The sequence below is a fragment of the Bufo gargarizans genome, chromosome 2, assembly GCF_014858855.1.
Source record: "Bufo gargarizans isolate SCDJY-AF-19 chromosome 2, ASM1485885v1, whole genome shotgun sequence".
NCBI classification, from domain to species: Eukaryota; Metazoa; Chordata; class Amphibia; order Anura; family Bufonidae; genus Bufo; species Bufo gargarizans.
In genome coordinates this window covers 497,960,620-497,981,955 of record NC_058081.1, presented here as the reverse complement: position 1 = coordinate 497,981,955, position 21,336 = coordinate 497,960,620, and the positions used below count along the sequence as shown (strand labels likewise).

At 42.6% G+C, this 21,336-nt stretch overlaps 1 protein-coding gene across 5 annotated transcripts in view; it reads left to right on the top strand.

Moving 5' to 3' along the window:
* Window positions 1–21,336, top strand: part of LOC122926514 (solute carrier family 23 member 2-like) — a 150,382-nt gene that overhangs the window by 84,517 nt on the left and 44,529 nt on the right. For all 5 annotated transcript variants that reach the window (XM_044277900.1, XM_044277901.1, XM_044277902.1 and 2 more), the window contains 3 exons: window positions 4,542–4,697; window positions 4,820–4,977; window positions 19,206–19,365. In XM_044277900.1, coding sequence (XP_044133835.1) covers window positions 4,542–4,697; window positions 4,820–4,977; window positions 19,206–19,365 — 474 coding nt within the window. The remainder of the gene's footprint in view (window positions 1–4,541; window positions 4,698–4,819; window positions 4,978–19,205; window positions 19,366–21,336) is intronic.

Here is a 21,336-nt window from a genome sequence, read left to right as displayed (position 1 = left end):
TCTGTCTCAGGCCCAGATACAACAACAGGGAATATAACAAATACAAACAAATGCGACACTTTACTTCTGTAGAGATAGAAGAACAGGAACACCACAGAGGATCTCACACCAGCTCAGCCAAACCCAAATGAAGCCATCAACCGCATAGTCAGAAGGGTGGGGTGAGACTATAAAGGGTAGAGGCCACTGAGCAACATCTGAGAAAAGGAAAGTGGTCATTAATCCTATCAACACTGAATCAAGAGACATCAAGGAGGCTGTTAGATTCCTCCATGCTCAGCCAATCTCCTTGATTTCCTGACATCAGTCACCTGAGGGACCATGACAATAATTGATTATAAAATAAAAAAATAAAGTAAACGACACATAATTGGTATCGCCGAATCCTTAACAACATGATTTATAAAAGGATCATGTTACTAATCCTGTATGGTGAACACTGTAAAAAAACTAAATTAAAAGACAATGACTAAATTGCTGTCTTTGTCACTTCACCTTCCAAAAAATTTAAGAAAAAGTGATCAAAAAGTCATATGTATCCCAAAATTATTTTAATAAAAACTACAGCCTATCCTCACACAGTTTACATTGGTGAAAAATAAAAATTTTATGGATGTTAGTATATGGCGATGCAAATACAAAAAGTGATTTTGTACTGAAAAAGTTGTAAAACATAAAAAAAAAGTATATACATTTGGTCTCACCATAATCGTATCAACCCACAGAATAAAATTATCATATACTGTATACCGCAAGAGACATATCTACCCCAAAATGATGCCAATAAAAACTGCAGTCCATCCTGCAAAAAAAAAGCCCTGACAAGGCTACATTGGTGAAAAAATTAAAATATTATGGCCCCTAAAACAATTTCAGCAAATTCCATGTTAGAAAATCCCAATGCCACTCTTTCCCTTCTAAACACTGCTATTCCCCCAAACAACAGTTTATCGGGCACAAGTGGGGTGTTGCCATATTAATGAAAAAAATTGTAAAATTGTGGGGTGCATTTTCTCCTGTTATGCCTTGTGAAAATTAAAAATTTGGGGCTAAAGCAACATTTTATTGGAAATAAAATGTAATTTTTCATTTCCACAGCCAAGTGTTTCTAAATTCTATGAAATGCTTGTTGTGTCAAAGCATTTACTTCACCCTCGATCAATTCCTTGAGGGGTGTAGTTTCCAAAATGTTGTCACTTTTTGGGGTTTTCTTTCTAGAGGTACCTCAGGGTCTCTTCAAATGTGCCATGGCACCCAAAAACCATTCCAGCAAAATCTGCCCCCCAAAACAATATTGTGCTCCTTTCCTTCTGAGCCCTGTCGTATGCCCATGAAGAGATTTATGACCACATATGGGGTGTTTCTGCAAACTACAGAATCAGGGTAATAAATATTGAGGTTTGTTTTGCTGTTAACCCTTGCTGGGTTTCAGAAGAAATGGATTAAAATAGAAAATCTGCACACACAAAAATGAAATTTCAAAATTTCACCTCAATTTTGCTTTAAAGGGAACCTGTCACCCAAAAATCGCCTATTAAGCTGTTTACAGTACCTTATAGTGCTGTATAGTCGTTTCCTGATGCACTTTTTGTTAGTTTTGCAGCATGTATGCTCAGTCAGAAATCGATGTTATATTCAGCTGCTGCCCCGTGCTTCAAGTCAGGCTTGAAGTCACGGGGGCAGCGGCCTCGGCGTCTTACATGGCCCTCTCCCCGCCCCCTGCCTCTGTGACTGACAGCCGAAATCCGATTCCGGGACCGCGCTCAACGGCCGCATGCGCAGTAAAGGGCGGCAGGAGCGCGGTCCCGGCTGCCGCGCGTACTACGCGCTGTCTTACTTTCGCCGCACTGCGCATGCGCCCGACATCCTGTATCAAACGCGCCCGCGCCCGGCATCTGGGCGCGGGCGCGTTTGATACAGGATGTCGGGCGCATGCGCAGTGCGGCGAAAGTAAGACGGCGCGTAGTACGCGCGGCAGCCGGGACCGCGCTCCTGCCCCCCTTTACTGCGCATGCGGCCGTTGAGCGCGGTCCCGGAATCGGATTTCGGCTGTCAGTCACAGAGGCAGGGGGCGGGGAGAGGGCCATGTAAGACGCCGAGGCCGCTGCCCCCGTGACTTCAAGCCTGACTTGAAGCACGGGGCAGCAGCTGAATATAACATCGATTTCTGACTGAGCATACATGCTGCAAAACTAACAAAAAGTGCATCAGGAAACGACTATACAGCACTATAAGGTACTGTAAACAGCTTAATAGGCGATTTTTGGGTGACAGGTTCCCTTTAACTCCTGTGGAACACCTAAAGGTTTAAAAAAGGTTGTAAAATCGGTTTTGAATAAATTGAGAGGTGTAATTTCTAAAATGTAGTCATTTTTGGGTGGTTTCTAATATGTAAGCCCGTTAAAGTAACTTCAGAACTGAAATGGTTTTTATTTTATTTTATTTTATTTTTTAAATTTCCAAAATTGTAAGCCTTCTAACATCCTGAAAATTTAAAATGACATTTACAAAATTGTGCCAACATGAAGTAGACATATGGGGAATGTAAATTAATAACTATTTTGCAAGGAATAACTATTTTCTCTTAAAATCTGAGAAATTCAAATTTAGAAAACTGCAAATTTTTCAAAATTTTCCGTTAATTTTTTTATTCTTTTTTTTTTATACATAAAAGGTAAAACGTTTCAACTCAAATTCACCACTAACATGAAGTATGGTGTGTCACGAGAAAAAGGTCTTAGACATCTTCTAATTTGCCCGGGGGATGAACGATCTTTGTGACAATCATTTGTCGATCAGGACAAGTTATTATTACCCCTTATCAGGCTGTCTCAAACCACACTTACATTCCGTATTGTACTCCAGAGTTGCACTCACTGTATACATTCATTATATTACTTATCCTGTACTGATCCTGAGTTACTGCCTACATTATACTTCAAAGCTTCACTTGCTATTCTGCTGGTGGAGTCACTGTGTACACACATTACATTACTTATCCTGTACTGATCCTGAATTGCATCCTGCATTATACTCCAGAGCTGCACTCACTATTCTGCTGGTGGAGTCCACTGTATACATACATTATATTACTTGGGGCCCTTGCACACGACCGCATGCACTCCCCCTATACGGTCAGATATCCCGGAGCGGCATTGATCGTGCGCACTGGAGCACACAGCATCATAGATTACAGTGATGCTGTGCACGTCGGGCTGCCGGCAGGACTATTGTCCCACACTCATAAGATCATATTAGTGAGGGACAATAGCTCCGCGGGCTGCCCGATGTGCACAGCATCATTGAAGTCTATGATGCTGTGTACTCCCTTACGCACAATCAATGCTGCTCCAGGACATATGGCCCGCTCACGGATGTAGGGATGTGGCCATTTTATTTCTCCTAATGATTGCTCCCTAGACAAAACGAGCCATTATAAATAATTAAGGTTTTTTGGGAATATATTTATAATAAAGCAATATTTAAGTATTTTCATTTTCTTAATTCCCAGAAAACCCCTTTAAACTATTATTGTCATGAAGGCCAGTGAAGAACTTGTAGGGGGTGCAGAGATTACAGTCCAAAGGTTACTCGACCACATGTGAGATCAGCTGTGTAATGAAGGGACAGTACTGAGATGAGATCATCATGATTACAAATAATGTGAAAATTGCAAACAGATCTATCATCCTGTGTGAAGTCATTGCACACAATGGCACTTGATTGCCCCATCACTAGCATTTCAGTCCAAAGTCCAGGTGCTGTCTGTCATCCATTACAGTATGGCACTGAATTGAATACTATTGAGGCTAACAGATGGGCCTCTACAGGATGCATGAAAATTGGCCATTTAGATTATGCAGCAACTGTTCTAGACAACCAAAGATAGAAAAAACGATGTGAGATTTATCAGTGACCCTACCAACAAAAAGAAAAATTATACCATCAGACTTCAAACGATGTGCCACAAATGAGACTGGTCATTTTTATCTTTTATACATGTTTATGGGCAATTCACGCCTTCACTTTTGTGGCATACTATTGTTTGAAGTTTGGTGGTATTTTATTTTTTGTCGGTATTGTCACCAATAAATCACTTTTTTTTAAAATATATCTTTGTTTTTTATTGTTGTCTAGAGTGCTTGTTGCTTTAATAATCTAGATGACCCCTCTTCTTGTATCCTGTAGGGGCCTATCTGTTTGCATCATGGGAAATACTGTGGTTACTGTGAGATGTTAAGTAAATTTATTTGATCAGTGATTTGTCAAAAATAAGACTTTTCACTTTGTAATGATTGGAGAGAGGTAAAGGAGTGATCATTAATGTGAACGCTCTTACCCCTCCCTCTTCTCATACACTATACATTATGTCATCAGCATGTCCTCTGATTATATGGAGAGACATGTTGCCAACAACGTCTCCTAATCTTAAAAGGGATATGATTCTGTCTTCTACAGTCCAAAGCCCATTAAACATAATAAAGTTCTTACTGGTGCCAACGGCCTGTTGATTTCTAAGTGAAGTTTCTTCTCTTTGACAGATAGAAGATGTTAATCATTATAAAATCATGTCGTCATTTGATACAAAAGACCCCAGCCTTGAAAAGAAGAAAATGTTGGACAATGCTCGGAACAAGTTGGCGTATACAGTGACAGATGTGCCCCCTTGGTACATGTGTATTTTTTTGGGCATCCAGGTAAGTCTATAAAGTTGGAAGACAAACCATGGCAGCTGTAATGGTGGCCATATTTGTAGACCCTAGAATAGCACCTATTTGGAGAGAGCATTGAATGATTTGTCTCTGAATTCACTTTGCAGCATTACCTGACCGCCCTCGGTGGGATTGTCGCTATTCCATTGATCTTATCCAAAGACCTGTGCATAACCCATGACCCCCTGACACAGAGTCACCTGATCAGCACCATCTTCTTTGTCTCTGGGATTTGCACCCTCCTGCAAGTTTTTTTTGGGGTCAGGTAAGCTCACACTTTTCCATACAATACCACAAAAAATAAGTCATCTAACTGTAGATCCTATAATAGTCTCCAAACAGAAGAAGCAGCACCAAATCTTCAGTGAAATTATGCATCCAATGCACAAGCACAGTTTCAGTTCTTCTATGGTATCTTTGGAGTGTTGCTTCTTCTATTTATAGGCTATTATACACAGTAATTTTAAGGGGTTTGGATACCAATCCTTCTGAGGCCTGCATCCACCATTCCCTGGCATTGACTGTGGTGCTCCACTCCACTACAGATATTGATTTGCATTAACTGGACATTTATATGATATCCTACCTCTGTGACCTGCTCCTATCAGATATTTATGGAGTATGGGCAGCACGGTGGCTCAGTGGTGCCTTGCAGTGCTGGGGTCCTAGGTTTTAATCTGACCAAGGACAACATCTGCATGGAGTTTGTATGTTCTCCCTGTGTTTGCGTGGGTTTCCTCCCACACTCCAAAGACCTACTGATAGGGACCTTAGATTGTGAGCCCCATTGGGGACAGTTGGATGATAATGTCTGTAAAGTGCTGCGAAATACAGTAGCGCTATATACAGTCAGGTCCATAAATATTGGGACATCAACACAATTCTAACATTTTTGGCTCTATACACCACAATGGATTTGAAATGAAACGAACAGGATGTGCTTTAACTGCAGACTGTCAGCTTTAATTTGCAGCTATTTACCTCCAAATCAGGTGAACGGTGTAGGAATTACAGCAGTTTGCATACGTGCCTCCCACTTGTTAAGGGACCAAAAGTAATGGGACAGAATAATAATCATAAATCAAACTTTCACTTTTTAATACTTGGTTGCAAATCCTTTGCAGTCAATTACAGCCGGAAGTCTGGAAAGCATAGACATCACTTTGAGTCATTGTCCATCTGCACTGTGAACCGCCGTCTAATGAGTTCTGAAGCATTTGGCTGAATACTAGCAGATAATATTGCCTGAAACACTTCAGAATTCATCCTGCTGCTTTTGTCAGCAGTCACATCAATAAATACAAGAGAACCAGTTCTAATGGCAGCCATACTTGCCCACGCCATGACACTACCACCACCATGCTTCACTGATGAGGTGGCATGCTTAAGGATCATGAGCAGTTCCTTTCCTTCTCCATACTCTTCTCTTCCCATCACTCTGGTACAAGTTGATCTTGGTCTCATCTGTCCATAGGATGTTGTTCCAGAACTGTGAAGGCTTTTTTTTAGATGTCGTTTGCAAACTCTAATCTGGCCTTCCTGTTTTTGAGGCTCACCAATGGTTTACATCTTGTGGTGAACCCTATGTATTCACTCTGGTGAAGTCTTCTTTTGATTGTTGACTTTGACACACATAAACCTACCTCCTGGAGAGTGTTCTTGATCTAGCCAACTGTTGTGAAGGGTGTTTTCTTCACCAGGGAAATAATTCTTTGGTCATCCACCACAGTTGTTTTCTGTGGTCTTCTGGGTCTTTTGGTGTTGCTGAGCTAACTGATGCGTTCCTTTTTTTTAAGAATGTTCCAAACAGTTATTTTGGCCATGCCGAATGTTTTTGTTATCTCTCTGTTTTGTTTTTTCAGCCTAATGATGACTTGTGATCAACCGTTTCACCCAATGAACAAGCGTTTTGCTCGTTCATCGGGTGATCTGCTGCGCCTTTAGACACGCAGATTGTTGGGACAGCTCTTTGGATCTCATCTTGACAGCAACAGATTCCAAATGCAAATAGCACACTTGAAATGAACTCTGGACCTTTTTATCTGCTCATTGTAATTGGGATAATGAGGGAATAACGCACACCTGGCCATGGAATAGCTGAGAAGCCAATTGTCCCATTACTTTTGGTCCCTTAACAAGTGGGAGGCACATATGCAAACTGTTGTAATTCCTACACCGTTCACCTGATTTGGATGTAAATACCCTCAAATTAAAGCCGACAGTCCGCAGTTAACCGCTTCCCGACAGCCTAACGCAGGGATGTGTCCTGCGGGTGGTCGGGTTGTTCCTCTTAGACGCATCGGCGCGTCATCTCGCGAGACGCGAGATGAAGCGCAAAGCCGGTCCGCACATGCGCAGTGCGGGTCAGAAAAAATTTGCAGGAGATGATCACCGCTGGCAGGCTGGTGACTTAAAAAAATAGAATCACAAGCCATTTAACACATTATATTTATAAATATAATGTGTTAAATGGCTTCTGTGCTCTCTGCTGGTTCCTTTTCATCGGTTGGTCCCAGCAGATGGCACAGATCACTGTGAGTACACCAATCACAACACATTTATCCCCAGATCACCCCCCATCACCTCAATTAACCCCTTGATCACCCCTGTCAATCACCAGTGAAAGGGAAAAAAGTGATCAGTGTAAACTGTCACTTTTTTTTCCCACCAGTATTGACTGTTAGGTTTAGGTTAGTTTAGACCCCTTTGGCAGGTAGTTAGCTTCAGTTAGCGCCCAGCCCACCGCACCACAGTCACTGATTCGCTGATTAGCGTATCGCTAATCAGCATTGGTACTTTTATAGTATCTGTAAGTGATCAGAACTGATCACATTCAAATCTATAATAGTATTAGTGTCACCTTAGCTCGCCCTCCTCCCAAAATGCAGTGTTTGCCCGATCAGGCTTGATCGGTCGCCCACACGTGCATTCACCCCCGCCCGCCCCGCCGCAGTAACAATTTTTTTTATTTTTATCACTGCACAATCACTACACAAGCGCTGCGGCGATGAAAAAAATCAGTTTTGATATTTTTTATCAATCGCAGCGGCTTCCTGTACTTCGGTAGCCTCCCATTTGTAAGACAGGCTTGCTTTTTTTCTTGGGTAGTCTCAGGGAATACCCCTAAATGTAGTTGACCAAATAGCAAGTAAGGGGTATTCTTCTAAAGAGGATTACAGGCTTCTGACCCAGTCGGATGAGGAATGGGAACCCTCATCTGACTAATCCAGCGGGTCAGAATACAAACCTGTAGAAAGCAGTGGCAGTCTGACCCAAAGTTCGGACGATGAGGTTGAGGTCCCTGATACCACCAGGCGTACCCGGCCCCGTGTTGCTAGACCACAGGTTGCGCAGGATCCGCTTCAAGGGCAGCAAAATGGGGCTGGTGCTGTCGGATTATGTGGTGAGGCATACACCAACAGCCCATCCTGGACCTAGTACCAGCACTGCCGTAGAACATGGTGAAGTGGCGAGGACCAGAAGGGTAGTTGAAGCTGGTACGGTGGCACGTGCAGTAGTTTCCCCGTCGCAGCCACCGCACAGACAGGCCCGTAGAGTCCCTGAGGTGCTGGCAAACCCTGATTGGCAGCCCCCATCTTCAGCCGCACCAGTAGTTCCCCCTTTCACCACCCAGTCTGGAGTTCGGGTTGAGACAGCTCAAATCGGATCAGCACTGGTTTTTTTTGAGCTGGTCTTCACTGCGCAGCTCTTTGACTTAGTCGTGGCAGAAACAAACCGGTATGCCACTCAATTTATAGCCGCCAACCCGGGAAGTTTTTATGCCCAGTCTTTCCGGTGGAAACCCATCCAAGTTTCCGAATTTAAAAATTTTCTGGGCCTTCTCCTCAACATGGGCCTGACAAAAAAGCATGAATTGCGGTCATATTGGTCCATGAACCCAATTCATCACATGCCTATGTTCTCTGCTGCCATGTCCAGGACACGATTTGAGACCATCCTTCGTTTCCTGCGCTTTAGTGATAACAGCACCTCTCGTCCCAGAAGCCACCCAGCTTTTGACCGGCTCTACAAAATTCGGCCCCTCATAGACTACTTTAAAACCAAATTTGCAGATTTGTATACCCCTGAGCAAAACATCTGCATAGACGAGTCCCTGATACATTTTACCGGGCGCCTGTACGCACAAATTTGTCTGAGGGTAAAGATCAGACCCTGGAGCCGGTCGGTTGCCCTGACTACCTGGGGAGCAGTGGGAAGACAGTCTGGGACTTGGTGTCATCCTTATTTGGCAAGGGGTACCACCTTTATCTGGACAATTTCTACACAAGTGTGCCCCTCTTCAGGCATTTGTTTCTAGAACAGATTGGCTGCTGTGGCACCGCGTGACCTAGTCGCCGGGGCTTCCCCCAACGGCTCGTTACCACCCGTCTTGCAAGGGGGGAGAGGGCTGCTTTGTGTAACGAAGAACTCCTCGCGGTGAAATGGAGAGACAAGCGTGACGTTTACATGCTCTCCTCCCATTCACGCAGACACGACAATCCAAATTGAACGGGCAACCAGTGTCATTGAAAAGCCCCTCTGTGTCCACAACTATAATTTGCTCATGGGAGGGGTGGACTTCAATAACCAGATGTTGGCTCCTTATTTACTCTCCCGCAGGACCAGACGCTGGTATAAGAAGGTGTCTGTATACCTAATTCAATTGGCTATGTACAATAGTTTTGTTCTCTACAGTAAGGCTGGGAGAACAGGATCCTTCCTCAAATTTCAGGAAGAGATCATTGAGAACCTCCTGTATCCAGGAGGTTCCGTGGCCCCAACCACCAGTGTAGTGAGCCGTCTACATGAGCGACATTTCCCCAATGTCGTTGCTGGTACCTCAAACCAAGCGCCGCCCCGAAAAAGATGTTGTGTCTGTAGCAGGAGTGGAATTAGACGTGACACCCGCTATTTCTGTCCAGACTGCCCTGACCACCGTGCCCTATGCTTAGGGGAGTGTTTCTGGAAGTACCACACACAGGTACACTTAGTATAGGGATTGGTTGACACAGGACAGGCACACAGGGGTCTTAGGGCCCTTTCACACAGAGCTGCTGCAAACCTCTCCTTTCACCTGGGACAAAGTGCATAATGTACTTCGCCACATCTCTGGGCGATTTGCGCTTTGCACATTGTCCCATGGGGAAGGAGAGGTTTGTCCTATAAAGGTAAAAAAAGCAAAAAATAAAATCACAGGTAAGCAAAAAAGTTAATGTTCCAAAAGTTCAATAAAGTTTATAAAAGTTAATGTTCTGTTTCAAATGTTATATAAAGTTAATGTTAATAAATTTTATTTCGTTGCGGCCTGTTTTTTTTACCTTCTAGGTGGACCAACCGATCAACCAGCTGCAGCACTGATGTGCATTCTGACAGAAGCATTGCGCTGCTGTCAGATTACACAAAAGTCGGTGTATGCGGCGCTGCAAGACGAGATTTCTCCTCTGCAGTGTTTGCCGAGGCTTATGAGCTGAGGGGCGGTGTTCATATGCTTTGGCAAATACTTTATATATAAAAAAATAATAATAATAATTCCGGCAATGATTTATTCATCCACATCGATTGATGTGAATGGAGAAATCGGGTTTGCCAGGGCATACGGGCTGAGTGGGTTTGGATGTTTGGTGGAGCTCCTATGTCCTGGCAGACGCCTTTCCCCTCCTTTTTTATTTATTTATTTTTGCACATTTTTGGGCAAAGATTTTTTCATCCACATTGATCGATGCGAATGAAGAAATCTGTGCCGTTCATTTTTTCTTTCAGCCCATGCTCAATATAAGGAGAATAGCAGAAACTCCTAATGCTGGCCATACATGTAATGATTGTGGAGACCCTCAAATGCCAGGGCAGTGCAAACACCCCACAAATGACCCCATTTTGGAAAGAAGACACCCCAAGGTATTCGCTGAGGGGCATATTGAGTCCATGAAAGATTGAACTTTTTGTCCCAAGTTAGCGGAAAGGGAGACTTTGTGAGAAAAAAAATAAAATAAAAAATTTCCGCTAACTTGTGCCAAAAAACAAAATCTTCTATGAACTCGCCATCCCCCTCATAGAATAACTTGGGGTGTCTTCTTTCAAAAATGGGGTCACATGTGGGGTATTTATATTGCCCTGGCATTTTAGGGGCCCTAAAGCGTGAGAAGAAGTCTGGAATCCAAATGTCTAAAAATGCCCTCCTAAAAGGTACTCATTGGAATTTGGGCCCCTTTGCGCACCTATGCTGCAAAAAAGTGTCACACATGTGATATCGCCGTACTCAGGAGAAGTAAGGCAATGTGTTTTGGGGTGTCTTTTTACATATACCCATGCTGGGTGAGAGAAATATCTCTGTAAAATGACAACTTTGTATAAAAAAAATGGGAAAAGTTGTCTTTTACAGAGATATTTATCTCGCCCAGCATGGGTATATGTAAAAATACACCCCAAAACACATTGCCCCACTTCTCCTGAGTACGGCGATATCACATGTGTGACACTTTTTTGCAGCCTAGGTGCGCAAAGGGGCCCAAATTCCAATGAGTACCTTTACGATTTCACAGGGCATTTTTTACGCATTTGGATTCCAAACTGCTTCTCACGCTTTAGGTTCCCTAAAATGCCAGGGCAGTATAAATACCCCACAAGTAACCCCATTTTGGAAAGAAGACACCCCAAGGTATTTTGTGAGGGGCATGGCGAGTTCATGTAAAATTGTATTTTTTGTCACAAGTTAGTGGAATATGAGACTTTGTAAGAAAAAAAAAAAAAACATTTTCCGCTATCTTGTGACAAAAAATAAAAACTTTCATGAACTCACTATGCCCATCAACGAATACCTAGGCTTAGGGTGTCTACTTTCCGAAATGGGGTCATTTGTGTGTTTCTACTGTCTGGGCATTGTAGAACCTCAGGAAACATGACAGGTGCTCAGAAAGTCAAAGTGCGTAAATTAATTTTTTTTGCACCATAGTTTGTAAACGCTATAACTTTTACCCAAACCAATAAATATACACTTATTGCATTATTATTTTTTTTTATCAAAGACATGTAGAACAATAAATTTAGAGAAAAATGTATATAGAAATGTAGTTTTATTTGAAAAATTTTACAACAGAAAGTGAAAAATGTCTTTTTGCAAAAATTTCGGTCAATTTCGATTAATATCAAAAAAAGTAAAAATGTCAGCAGCAATGAAATACCACCAAATGAAAGATCTATTAGTGAGAAGAAAAGGAGGTAAAATTCATTTGGGTGGTAAGTTGTATGACCGAGCAATAAACCATGAAAGTAGTGTAGTGCAGAATTGTAAAAAGTGGCCTGGTCATTAAGGGGGTTTAAGCTAGGGGAGCTGAGGTGGTTAAAGCACATCTTGTTTGTTTAATTTCAAATCCATTGTGGCGGTGTATAGAGCCAAAAATGTGTGTCGATGTCCCAATATTTATGGACCTGACTGTAAGTGCATAAAATAAATAAAATATCCCAACTCTGGGACCTGCTCCTATCAGACATTTATGGAATATGCTATCGATATGCCATAAATGTTCAGATGGGACAGCATATTTAACTTTTCATGTAAAGCAAAGACTACTGACAACCACTATTGAATAGCTAAGTAGTTTTTTCTAGAAAAGCTGTGCATAAACCACTGTGAGATTGACTTTAATAATCATTACTATGAAATAACTTGACAGAAGAGGACATTCCTCTTTCTACAAGTCAGTGATGCCTGTCAGATCAGTCACAATCTTAAAGTGGACTTAAATGGCCTGATATTCAGGCAGATTATCAGGAACAAACATTTCTGTGAACGCTCGTTCCCAACAATCTGCCCGTCTAAAGGTGCAGCAGATCACCCGATGAACGAGCAAAACGCTTGTTCATTGGGTGAAACTGTTGTTTAAGGAGGCAAGTAAATTATTGTTTTTCGGGGAAGCACATAATTTACCTTGTTCTCATACTGTGGAGGTGATTGCTTCATGTAAATACAGCGCTGCACCCCCCACTGAACAAGCATTCAGTTGTTGGGAAGGAACCCCTAATGTTTTACTATTTTACAGCCAGAAATATTTTGCTTTACTCAAGTCATAAAAGAGATTGCTCATTGTGATAATGCAGATAAGTGAGTTATACAAGACCCAAGGACGGAGTCTGGACAAACATCTTACGAAACATAGACCTTGTGTATCAAAAGTATAATAGTAAATAGTCTCCTATAAACCAGAGTGTAAAGGTGCATTTACACTGTATCAGGAAGGAAGAGTTCCTTTCCACAACTCTCCATGCAGCCATGACCTCCACTGTATGAGGACAAGCAACGGCTAATGTCATGTCTCGTCCTCGTACAGATTTATTGTTTCTGGGCAGCAGAATGCCCACCCATAAACGATGATTTAGGTGCCCTCACAAAAGATGAATTCACCCGATAAATGAGCATTTTATACTCATTCAATGAGTGATCCGCAGCACCTTTATATAAGCAGTCTACTGGGGTGGGCTCCCCAGGATACAGTGAAGTCACGAACGAGAAAAGCAACTCTGACACCAGCTTTTGTAAAACAGACTTTTTACTGTAACTGGTTATCAAACACAACCCCAAATGCAGTGAACATAAAATTAGATTACATACACTCAGCCCAGAGGCTGAGACCCCTATGTTGCACAGCACGGCGCCCTCTGATGGTAGCCAGAAAACACTTGTGCAATTTACCTACTGCGAGCAGAGCTAACTCTGTTATTACCCTAAAGAAAATAACTGGGTGCGTAGGATGGGTTAGCCTGCGGTGCAACACAAGAGCTTACAATCTTGCAAATGACACAGAATTCCCCCCTTTCTCTTAACTGATAACATAGCATGTGCCTAAGAATCACTTCTGGGCAACCACATTAAACTGGCTGGAGTTCCTGGTACTAATGATAGCAACACTTTCAGCCTGACACAAGATAGAAGCCCTAACTAGCTAACTACAGGCCGTAACTCAGTCTCTAGGCGCCAAAACTTCTATGAGGTGCATGCACGAATTTACTGACCCGGGTCTGTACTGTATTCGCTGGCGGCTCCGGACCGAACAACAAGTCTCTGCCACAACATGCGATTCTGCAGGGTTTGTAACTTTGCTCCGCCGTTCTCATCAGCTTCCTGAAATCGATGCTCTTTCCTCGGAACAGAATCTAGTTCTGGAACAAACTGTGAAGTCACTCCACTGCACCTCCGATCACTGAAGAATGCTCCAGACCTAGATGCATAGAGATCCTAATTTTCCGGATAGATTCTGGGACTTGGACTGCGATCAGCCTCCTTCAGCTGCAACTCCGGCCACTCCAGGACTCCAGGATGCCTGGATGCGACCGGATTCTGTTCCCCAGCCCCTCTGCCTCTCTTCTAAGATGTATGCTGCTCTGCTTCCTGCTTCTTCTCCAGACCGAGAGAGTCTCCACCTACAATTGAATATTCAAATACTTGCACAATGTTAGCTGTGTTAAGAAACAGCGGCATCTAGTGGCCAAAACACAGAGTGACAGTGCTAGTGAATCAGTATTCAGACAATGGTGACTGTTTCTCCATCTCACATGTACACTGGCAGATTATCGTAAACGAGGGTTTGTAAAACATTCGACAATTGGACAGTCTAAATGAGCCATAAACTTTTGAGGTTTTTTAAAGTGGTTGTCAAGATTAGAAAAAGATGGCTGCTTTTTTCAACGGATCCACGGGTTGTGCGTGTGATATAACGGCACAACCCCATTCAATGGAGCTGACCTGCAACACCAGTCACAACCCATGGACAAGTGTGGAGTTGTTTCTGGAAGATATGAGAAATGTTGTTTTCTAAACCTGGACAACCCCTTTTAGAAATGATAGCTGAGCCCTGATTGGTTTCTATGGATAACTAGGCCAGAAACCCTCAAAATACTACATAGCAGCAAAGTAGTCCTGAAATGTGATACTGGAGTTTCAGAACGATTATACATTCCAAAATTGGATATTTCATAGTCGAAAAATGTAAATAAATGTAATATTAAAAAAAATCTAACACCTGATAAACTGAAATATTCTCATATGCCAGATTAATGAAAATTTTATAGAAATGATGTCAGAATAGGTTTATCCCAGATCTGGCTAATTTCACTTACCAATGATTTTTAACCACATCTGCTGGAAGTTTTTTTTTTACAAGCATTTACTACTCTTTTCAGTAAAATAATATTTCTTACATTGCTTCTGATGCACCCCCCCCCCCCCAACTAATTCCAGATTGCGCCCTCTTGCTCTCACAGTCAGTCATTTTTTTAAAACTGTTATTAAGGCCGAATGCACACTGAACACGGACGTGAGCGGTCCGTGGTATCCCGGACTGGCATCCTGCTGACAGCAGGAGTGCATGACGTCATTGGTTGCTATGACGCCGTGCTCTTCATGCTGCCGCTGCACTACAGTAATACACGCCGTGCTCTCCTGCTGTCAGCAGGATGCCAGGCCGGGATACCACGGACCGCTCACGTTCGTGTTCCACGGCCGTGTGCACTCGGCCTAATACTGCACAATTCCCATAGCCCGTAAACTGCTTTGCCTGAAAAATCAAAATCACACCAATATGGGGCCAAAAAGAAGTAGACTACAATAACTTTTGGTTTGTGGTACAAATCCAGACTTTTTACTCAATTGGGTCACATGTAGAATGTTGATTTTTATCATGCCCAATAGTTACTGCGGCGCTCTAGGCTAAAAGGAATTCACTATAGCCCTAGGTTAGGTTTCCTTTAATGGGGTTGTCCAGGATTAGAAAAACATAGGGGAATATTTGAAGTCAGTTTTGCTCGAGTCTGTGGTGGGAGGAATTTATACCACATTTATCAAATGTCACAGTTTTTTTTATAAATTTGTCTCATCCTTATACCTAACACTTTTTTGTCTAGAAAACCAACTCCAATTTCCCTACTCCACCCTCCTACTGAAGCGAGATTGCAACTTATTTGTGACTTTTTTTTTAATTCTCAGAGATCAATCTGGAATGAAGCTCACTACCATGGCTAACCACATCCACTTTCCCACCCATACTTCAAAACGTGAACGAGTGGTGTAAGGCCCCTTTCACACAAGCAAGTTTTCTGCGTGGGTGCAATGCGTGACATGAACGCATTGCACCTGCACTGAATCCTGACCCATTAATTTCAATGGGTCTGTGTACATGAGCGTTGTTTTTCACACATCACTTCTGCGTTGCGTGAAAAATCGCAGCATGTTCTATATTTTTTCACGCAGCCCTGGCCCCATAGAAGTGAATGGGGTTGCGTGAAAAACGCATTGCATCTGCAAGCAAGTGCGGATAGAATGCATTTTTAACTGATGGTTGCTAAGAGATGTTGTTTGTAAACCTTCCGTTTTTTTAATCACGCACGTTAAAAACGCATCAAAACGCATTGCACCCGCGTGGAAAAACCTGAACAACTGAATGCAATCGCAGACAAAACTGACTGAACTTGCTTGCAAAATGGTGAGAGTTTTACTGAACGCATCCTGTACGCATCCGGACCTAATCCATTACGCTCGTGTGAAAGGGGCCTAAAAATGCAAAAAGTCACAAAATGTTTGTGCAAGTGAGAGGAAAAAGTTGAAAAAGCCAAATTTAGCAACTTTTTTAAGCCAGTATTCTGATGTAAAGGCGTGATAAATCAGGGCCATAGACTCCTGTCCATGGGTTGTGTTTGTTATTGCAGCTCAGATCCGTGGTAGTGAATGGCGCTGAGCTGCAATATTGCACACAACCTGTGGACGGGGTGGTGATGCTTTTGGAAGAAAGCAGCCATGTTTTCCTAATCCTGAACAACACCTTTAGGCCTCTTTCACAGGGGCGGCATGTTTTTTGCCCGGATAAGAGGCGGGTGCGTTGCGGGAAAATGCGTGATTTTTCCGTGCGAGTGCAAAACATTGTAATGCGTTTTGCACTCGCGTGAGAAAAATCGCGCATGTTTGGTACCCAAACCCGAACTTCTTCACAGAAGTTCGGGCTTGGGATTGATGTTCTGAAGATTGTATTATTTTCCCTTATAACATGGTTATAAGGGAAAATAATAGCATTATGACTACAGAATGCATAGTACAATAGTGCTGGAAGGGTTAAAAAAATAAAAAAAGTTAACTCACCTTCTCCTCTTGTTCGCGTAGTTCCCGGTCTGTTCTTTGCTAGCTGTGGGCTGAATGACCTGTGGTGATGTCAGATCACATGCTCCAATCACATGGTCCATCACCGTGGTGATGGAGCATGTGATCTGACATCACCACAGGTCCTTTAGCCCAAGCCCACAGCTAGCAAAGAACAGACCGGGAACTACTCGAACAAGAGGATAAGGTGAGTTAACTTTTTTATTTTTTTAACCCTTCCAGCACTATTTTACTATGCATTCTGTATTCAGAATGCTATTATTTTCCCTTATAACCATGTTATAAGGGAAAATAATACAGTGAATAGACTGTCACCTAGAACCCATGCGTGAAAATCGCACCACATCCGCACTTGCTTGCGGATGCTTGCGATTTTCACGCAACCCCATTCACTTCGATGGGGCCTGCGTTGCGTGGATTATCGCACCGCAACGCACAAAGAGGAGCATGCTGCGATTTTCACGCAACGCATAAGTGATGCGTGAAAATCACCGCTCATGTGAACAGCCCCATAGAAATGAATGGGTCAGGATTCAGTGCGGGTGCAATGCGTTCAACTCACGCATCGCACCCGCGCGGAATACTCGCTCGTGTGAAAGGGGCCTTAGGGTCCATTCACACGTCCGTAGAATGTGTCTGCACCTGTTCCGCAATTATCAGGAACAGGTGCGGACCCATTCATTCTCTATGGGGCAGGAATGGATGCGGACAGCACACAGTGTGCTGTCCGCATCCGCATTTCCAGAGCGCGGCCTGAATAGAACATGCCCTAGGCAGTTCTATGGGGGTGCCGACCAGGTGTATTGCGGATTCGCAATACACTCCGGATGTGTGAATGGAGCCTTAAAATGAAAGAATCCATTAAAAGGTAATGATGGGGATTATCTGGTGCAGAAACCTCATTTTCAAATGTCCTATTAATTACTGCATAATAGAGGACGAGTGAGTTGATGTAAAAAAAAGAAAATCAGACATCAAGTAGTACATGACAATCTCTTTCTAACACAGCTAGAATAGGCTATCTCGCATAAATCCAGGAGCGATTTCCCCAATTGCTTTGTTAAATTTATTTCAAGCTGACAGCTCAAGGGTGTGTACTTTCTGCTGCAGCTCTCTCCTTAAGGGCTCGTTCACACAAATGTTTTTTGCATTCCGTATACGGGCCATTTTTTGCGTTCCGTATACGGTCCGTATACAGAACCGTTCATTTCAATGGTTCCGCAAAAAAAGGTATGCATTCCGTTTACGAATTTCCTTTTTTCCATTCCGTTCAAAGATAGAACATGTCCTATTATTGCCTGCAAATCACATTCCGTGGCTCCATTCAAGTCAATGGGTCCGCAAAAAAAACGGAACACATACAGAATGTACTCCGTATGTCTTCCGTATCTGTTCCGTTTTTGCAGAACCATCTATTGAAAATTTTATGCCCAGCCCATTTTTTTCTATGTAATTACTGTATACTGTATATACCATATGGAAAAACGGAACAGAAAAATGTAACAGAACCTGAAACACTACTGAAACAAAAAACTGAAAATCGGATCCGTTAAAAACGGCCTGCAAAACACTGAAAAAGCCATACTGTCGTGTGAAGGAGCCCTAGGGCCTCATGTACACAAACGTATTTTCATTCCATGTCCATTCAGTTTTTTTTTTGGTGGACCGTATTTAGAACCATTCATTTCAATGGGTCCGCAAAAAAAAGGAAAGGTACTCCGTGTGCATTTAGTTTCCGTATTTCCGTTCCGCATTACAGACAAGGATAGGACTGTTATATTAGGGGCCAGCTGTTCCGTTCTGCAAAATACGGAATGCACACGGATGTTATTCATATTTTTTGCGGATCAGTTTTTTGCAGACTGCAAAATACATACGGTCGTGTGCATGAGGCCTAAGTATTGAACGCAGTATGTGTATGAGCAGGTGGATGTGCACATTACTATACAGGTTAAACACCAGGGGGAGCTATGAGCAATGAAGTAAAGAGAAGATTTTGCAACTGAAACATTTTCATAAAATACAATTACAAAAGTAACTAGCTTTTCATGCTGAATTATGTTTAAACAACATTTAATGGTGGCACAACTTCTTTAGAAAAATATCCCTTGACAGTACATCCACACAGGACAAAATCTGCAACAGATCCAAGGTAAAAAAAAACACATAAATTATGAGTGAATCTGTTTGCTGTGGATTTCATCCACTTTGCTGTTTCTGTTAAACGCTGAGGATTTTCGTACTGCAATTCTATGGCACAGTCTGTATCGAATATGTCCAGTGTGAATGTACCCTTAAATATAAACAGGAGTAGATGGAATGGCAAGTATCACCCAATATTCTATATTTTATAGATTACCAATCTTACAAGGAGGAACTTTTACCTTCTTGACCCCAACCCTTGCAATGCTCTCACTTCCCAAGTGGACATGCCCAGAGTGGACCCAAAATGCCAGCCTGGTCAATGCAACATCGCCAGAATTTGTGGATGTTTGGCAGTCACGGATACGGGAGGTAATATAGTATATTAAGCTGAACACAGAAAGGTTTGTTACTTGATTGGTTGGAACTAATCATTTTCATGTCATTACTTATCCTGTAGAGGATAAGTAATGTTACAGCTGTATTATACTCCAGAGCTGCACTCACTATTCTGCTGGGAGTCACTGTGTACATACATTACATTACTTGTTCTGTACAGATCCTGTATTTCTTAAAGGGTTTCCCCAATACAACACACATAATTTTTTTTTATTATTTATTAATTTTTCTTTTTTTTGGGCACTGAGCTGGTCCCGCATCCCATGCCCCCAGCACATGATAACAGACATCCATGAAGCAGCCCAGTATTTTCTCAAATACCCCCAAAGTCACCAATGTCCCATGGAACCCTAGAACCCTCCCCCCATTTACCCACCATCCAACCTAACACTACACCCAACAACTCAAATTATAAAATATATACATCACTATACAACATAGACATACCAATATATACAAATATACATACAAATATACATATAGACATATAAACTAAAATACATAGCAGACCACCCATACCACCCAGTGAGGCTTTTCACCCACACACAACCATTAAAGCCCAAGTTCGGCACCTGGAAGCCTTATGTCCTCATACAGCCACCAAAAAAAAACAAAAATCTAGAGTGTCAACATCAACCCACCACCAGGAAGGGAGACAACAGGATAGGGTACCCTAAAGGCAAAACCCCTCCAGAGGAGAGAGGCCCTACCTGTGCCCAACCTCTCATACTCCAGAGAGCGCACTTTCACCAGGTCTCCAAGAATGTTCCTAACCATCTCATCCACTGGGAGGATTTTGCGCTGTGTCGAGACTAAACATCGTGCATGCTGCAGGGCTTATTGAGGGCCCTAATATGGAATAAGCAGTCTCCAATAATCTGTTTAGAAACCCTACAAAGGAAGAAAGATACTGGTGGATTGGCGATCCCCTACCCGTGGTTGCATTTGTTGGTGGCACAGGCTCAGCAATGTAAAACATGGGTACAATGGGTACCTTGGGCTCAGTGGGCACGTTGATGTCTCACTTGATGGGAGGGAGGCCCCCAGGTTATATATTAGAACTTGGCTCAGTTATTCGTCCCCCAGACTATTTCCCGAGTGTAAACTTACTTTGTAAAGTATGGAAGAAATTGAAAGATATCACCAAAATTTCAGGGTGCAATGCCCCTACACCTCTTTGGAACAATCCCAATCTCCCTGAACTAATTAAGCTGAAAGGCTTTGGTACTTGGGAAACAAAGGGAATATACTGGGTATTACAACTTTATACTAAGGGGGTTCTCAAAAGCTTTGAGCAATTGAAGGAAGAGTTTAATCTCACCAATGTATATTTTTACCACTATTTACAATTACGGCACTCCTTGACAGTGCAGGGAAAGACAATGGATTTGACTGTACAGGCGTCTATGATAGGGGAACAAATTAGAAGGGGGGGGGGGGAGAAACCACCGGAGTGATTTCAGTATTTTACAAGTTATTGCTCTCATTCTATCATTATTGCTCTCATTCTATGAGGACTGTTTTCCTTTGACTGTTAGGGAGAAGTGGTCCAGAGAGGTAGGCCCCCTAACTGATGCACAGTGGACGGAGGTGCTGTCTAAGAGCCCCATGCTATCATTGTGTGAGATGCATAGACTTTCACAGCTGTACCTAATACATAGGGTATACAGGACACCCATGTTTCTTCATAAGCTAGGTATACGTGCAACATCTAACTGCCCCAAATGTGGTATTCCTGACGCACATATACTCCACATGTTTTGGGATTGCACTGCTATAGGCCCTTTTTGGCAAATGGTACTGGATATTATCTTTGAGGTATATAAAATCAGACTTTCAACAGGACTATTGATATGTATACTGGGCCTATTGCAAGACTATTCCACAGAGGATATTAGTATTGGTATAAGTAGATCATTATATCAGGCTAGGAAATTGATAGCC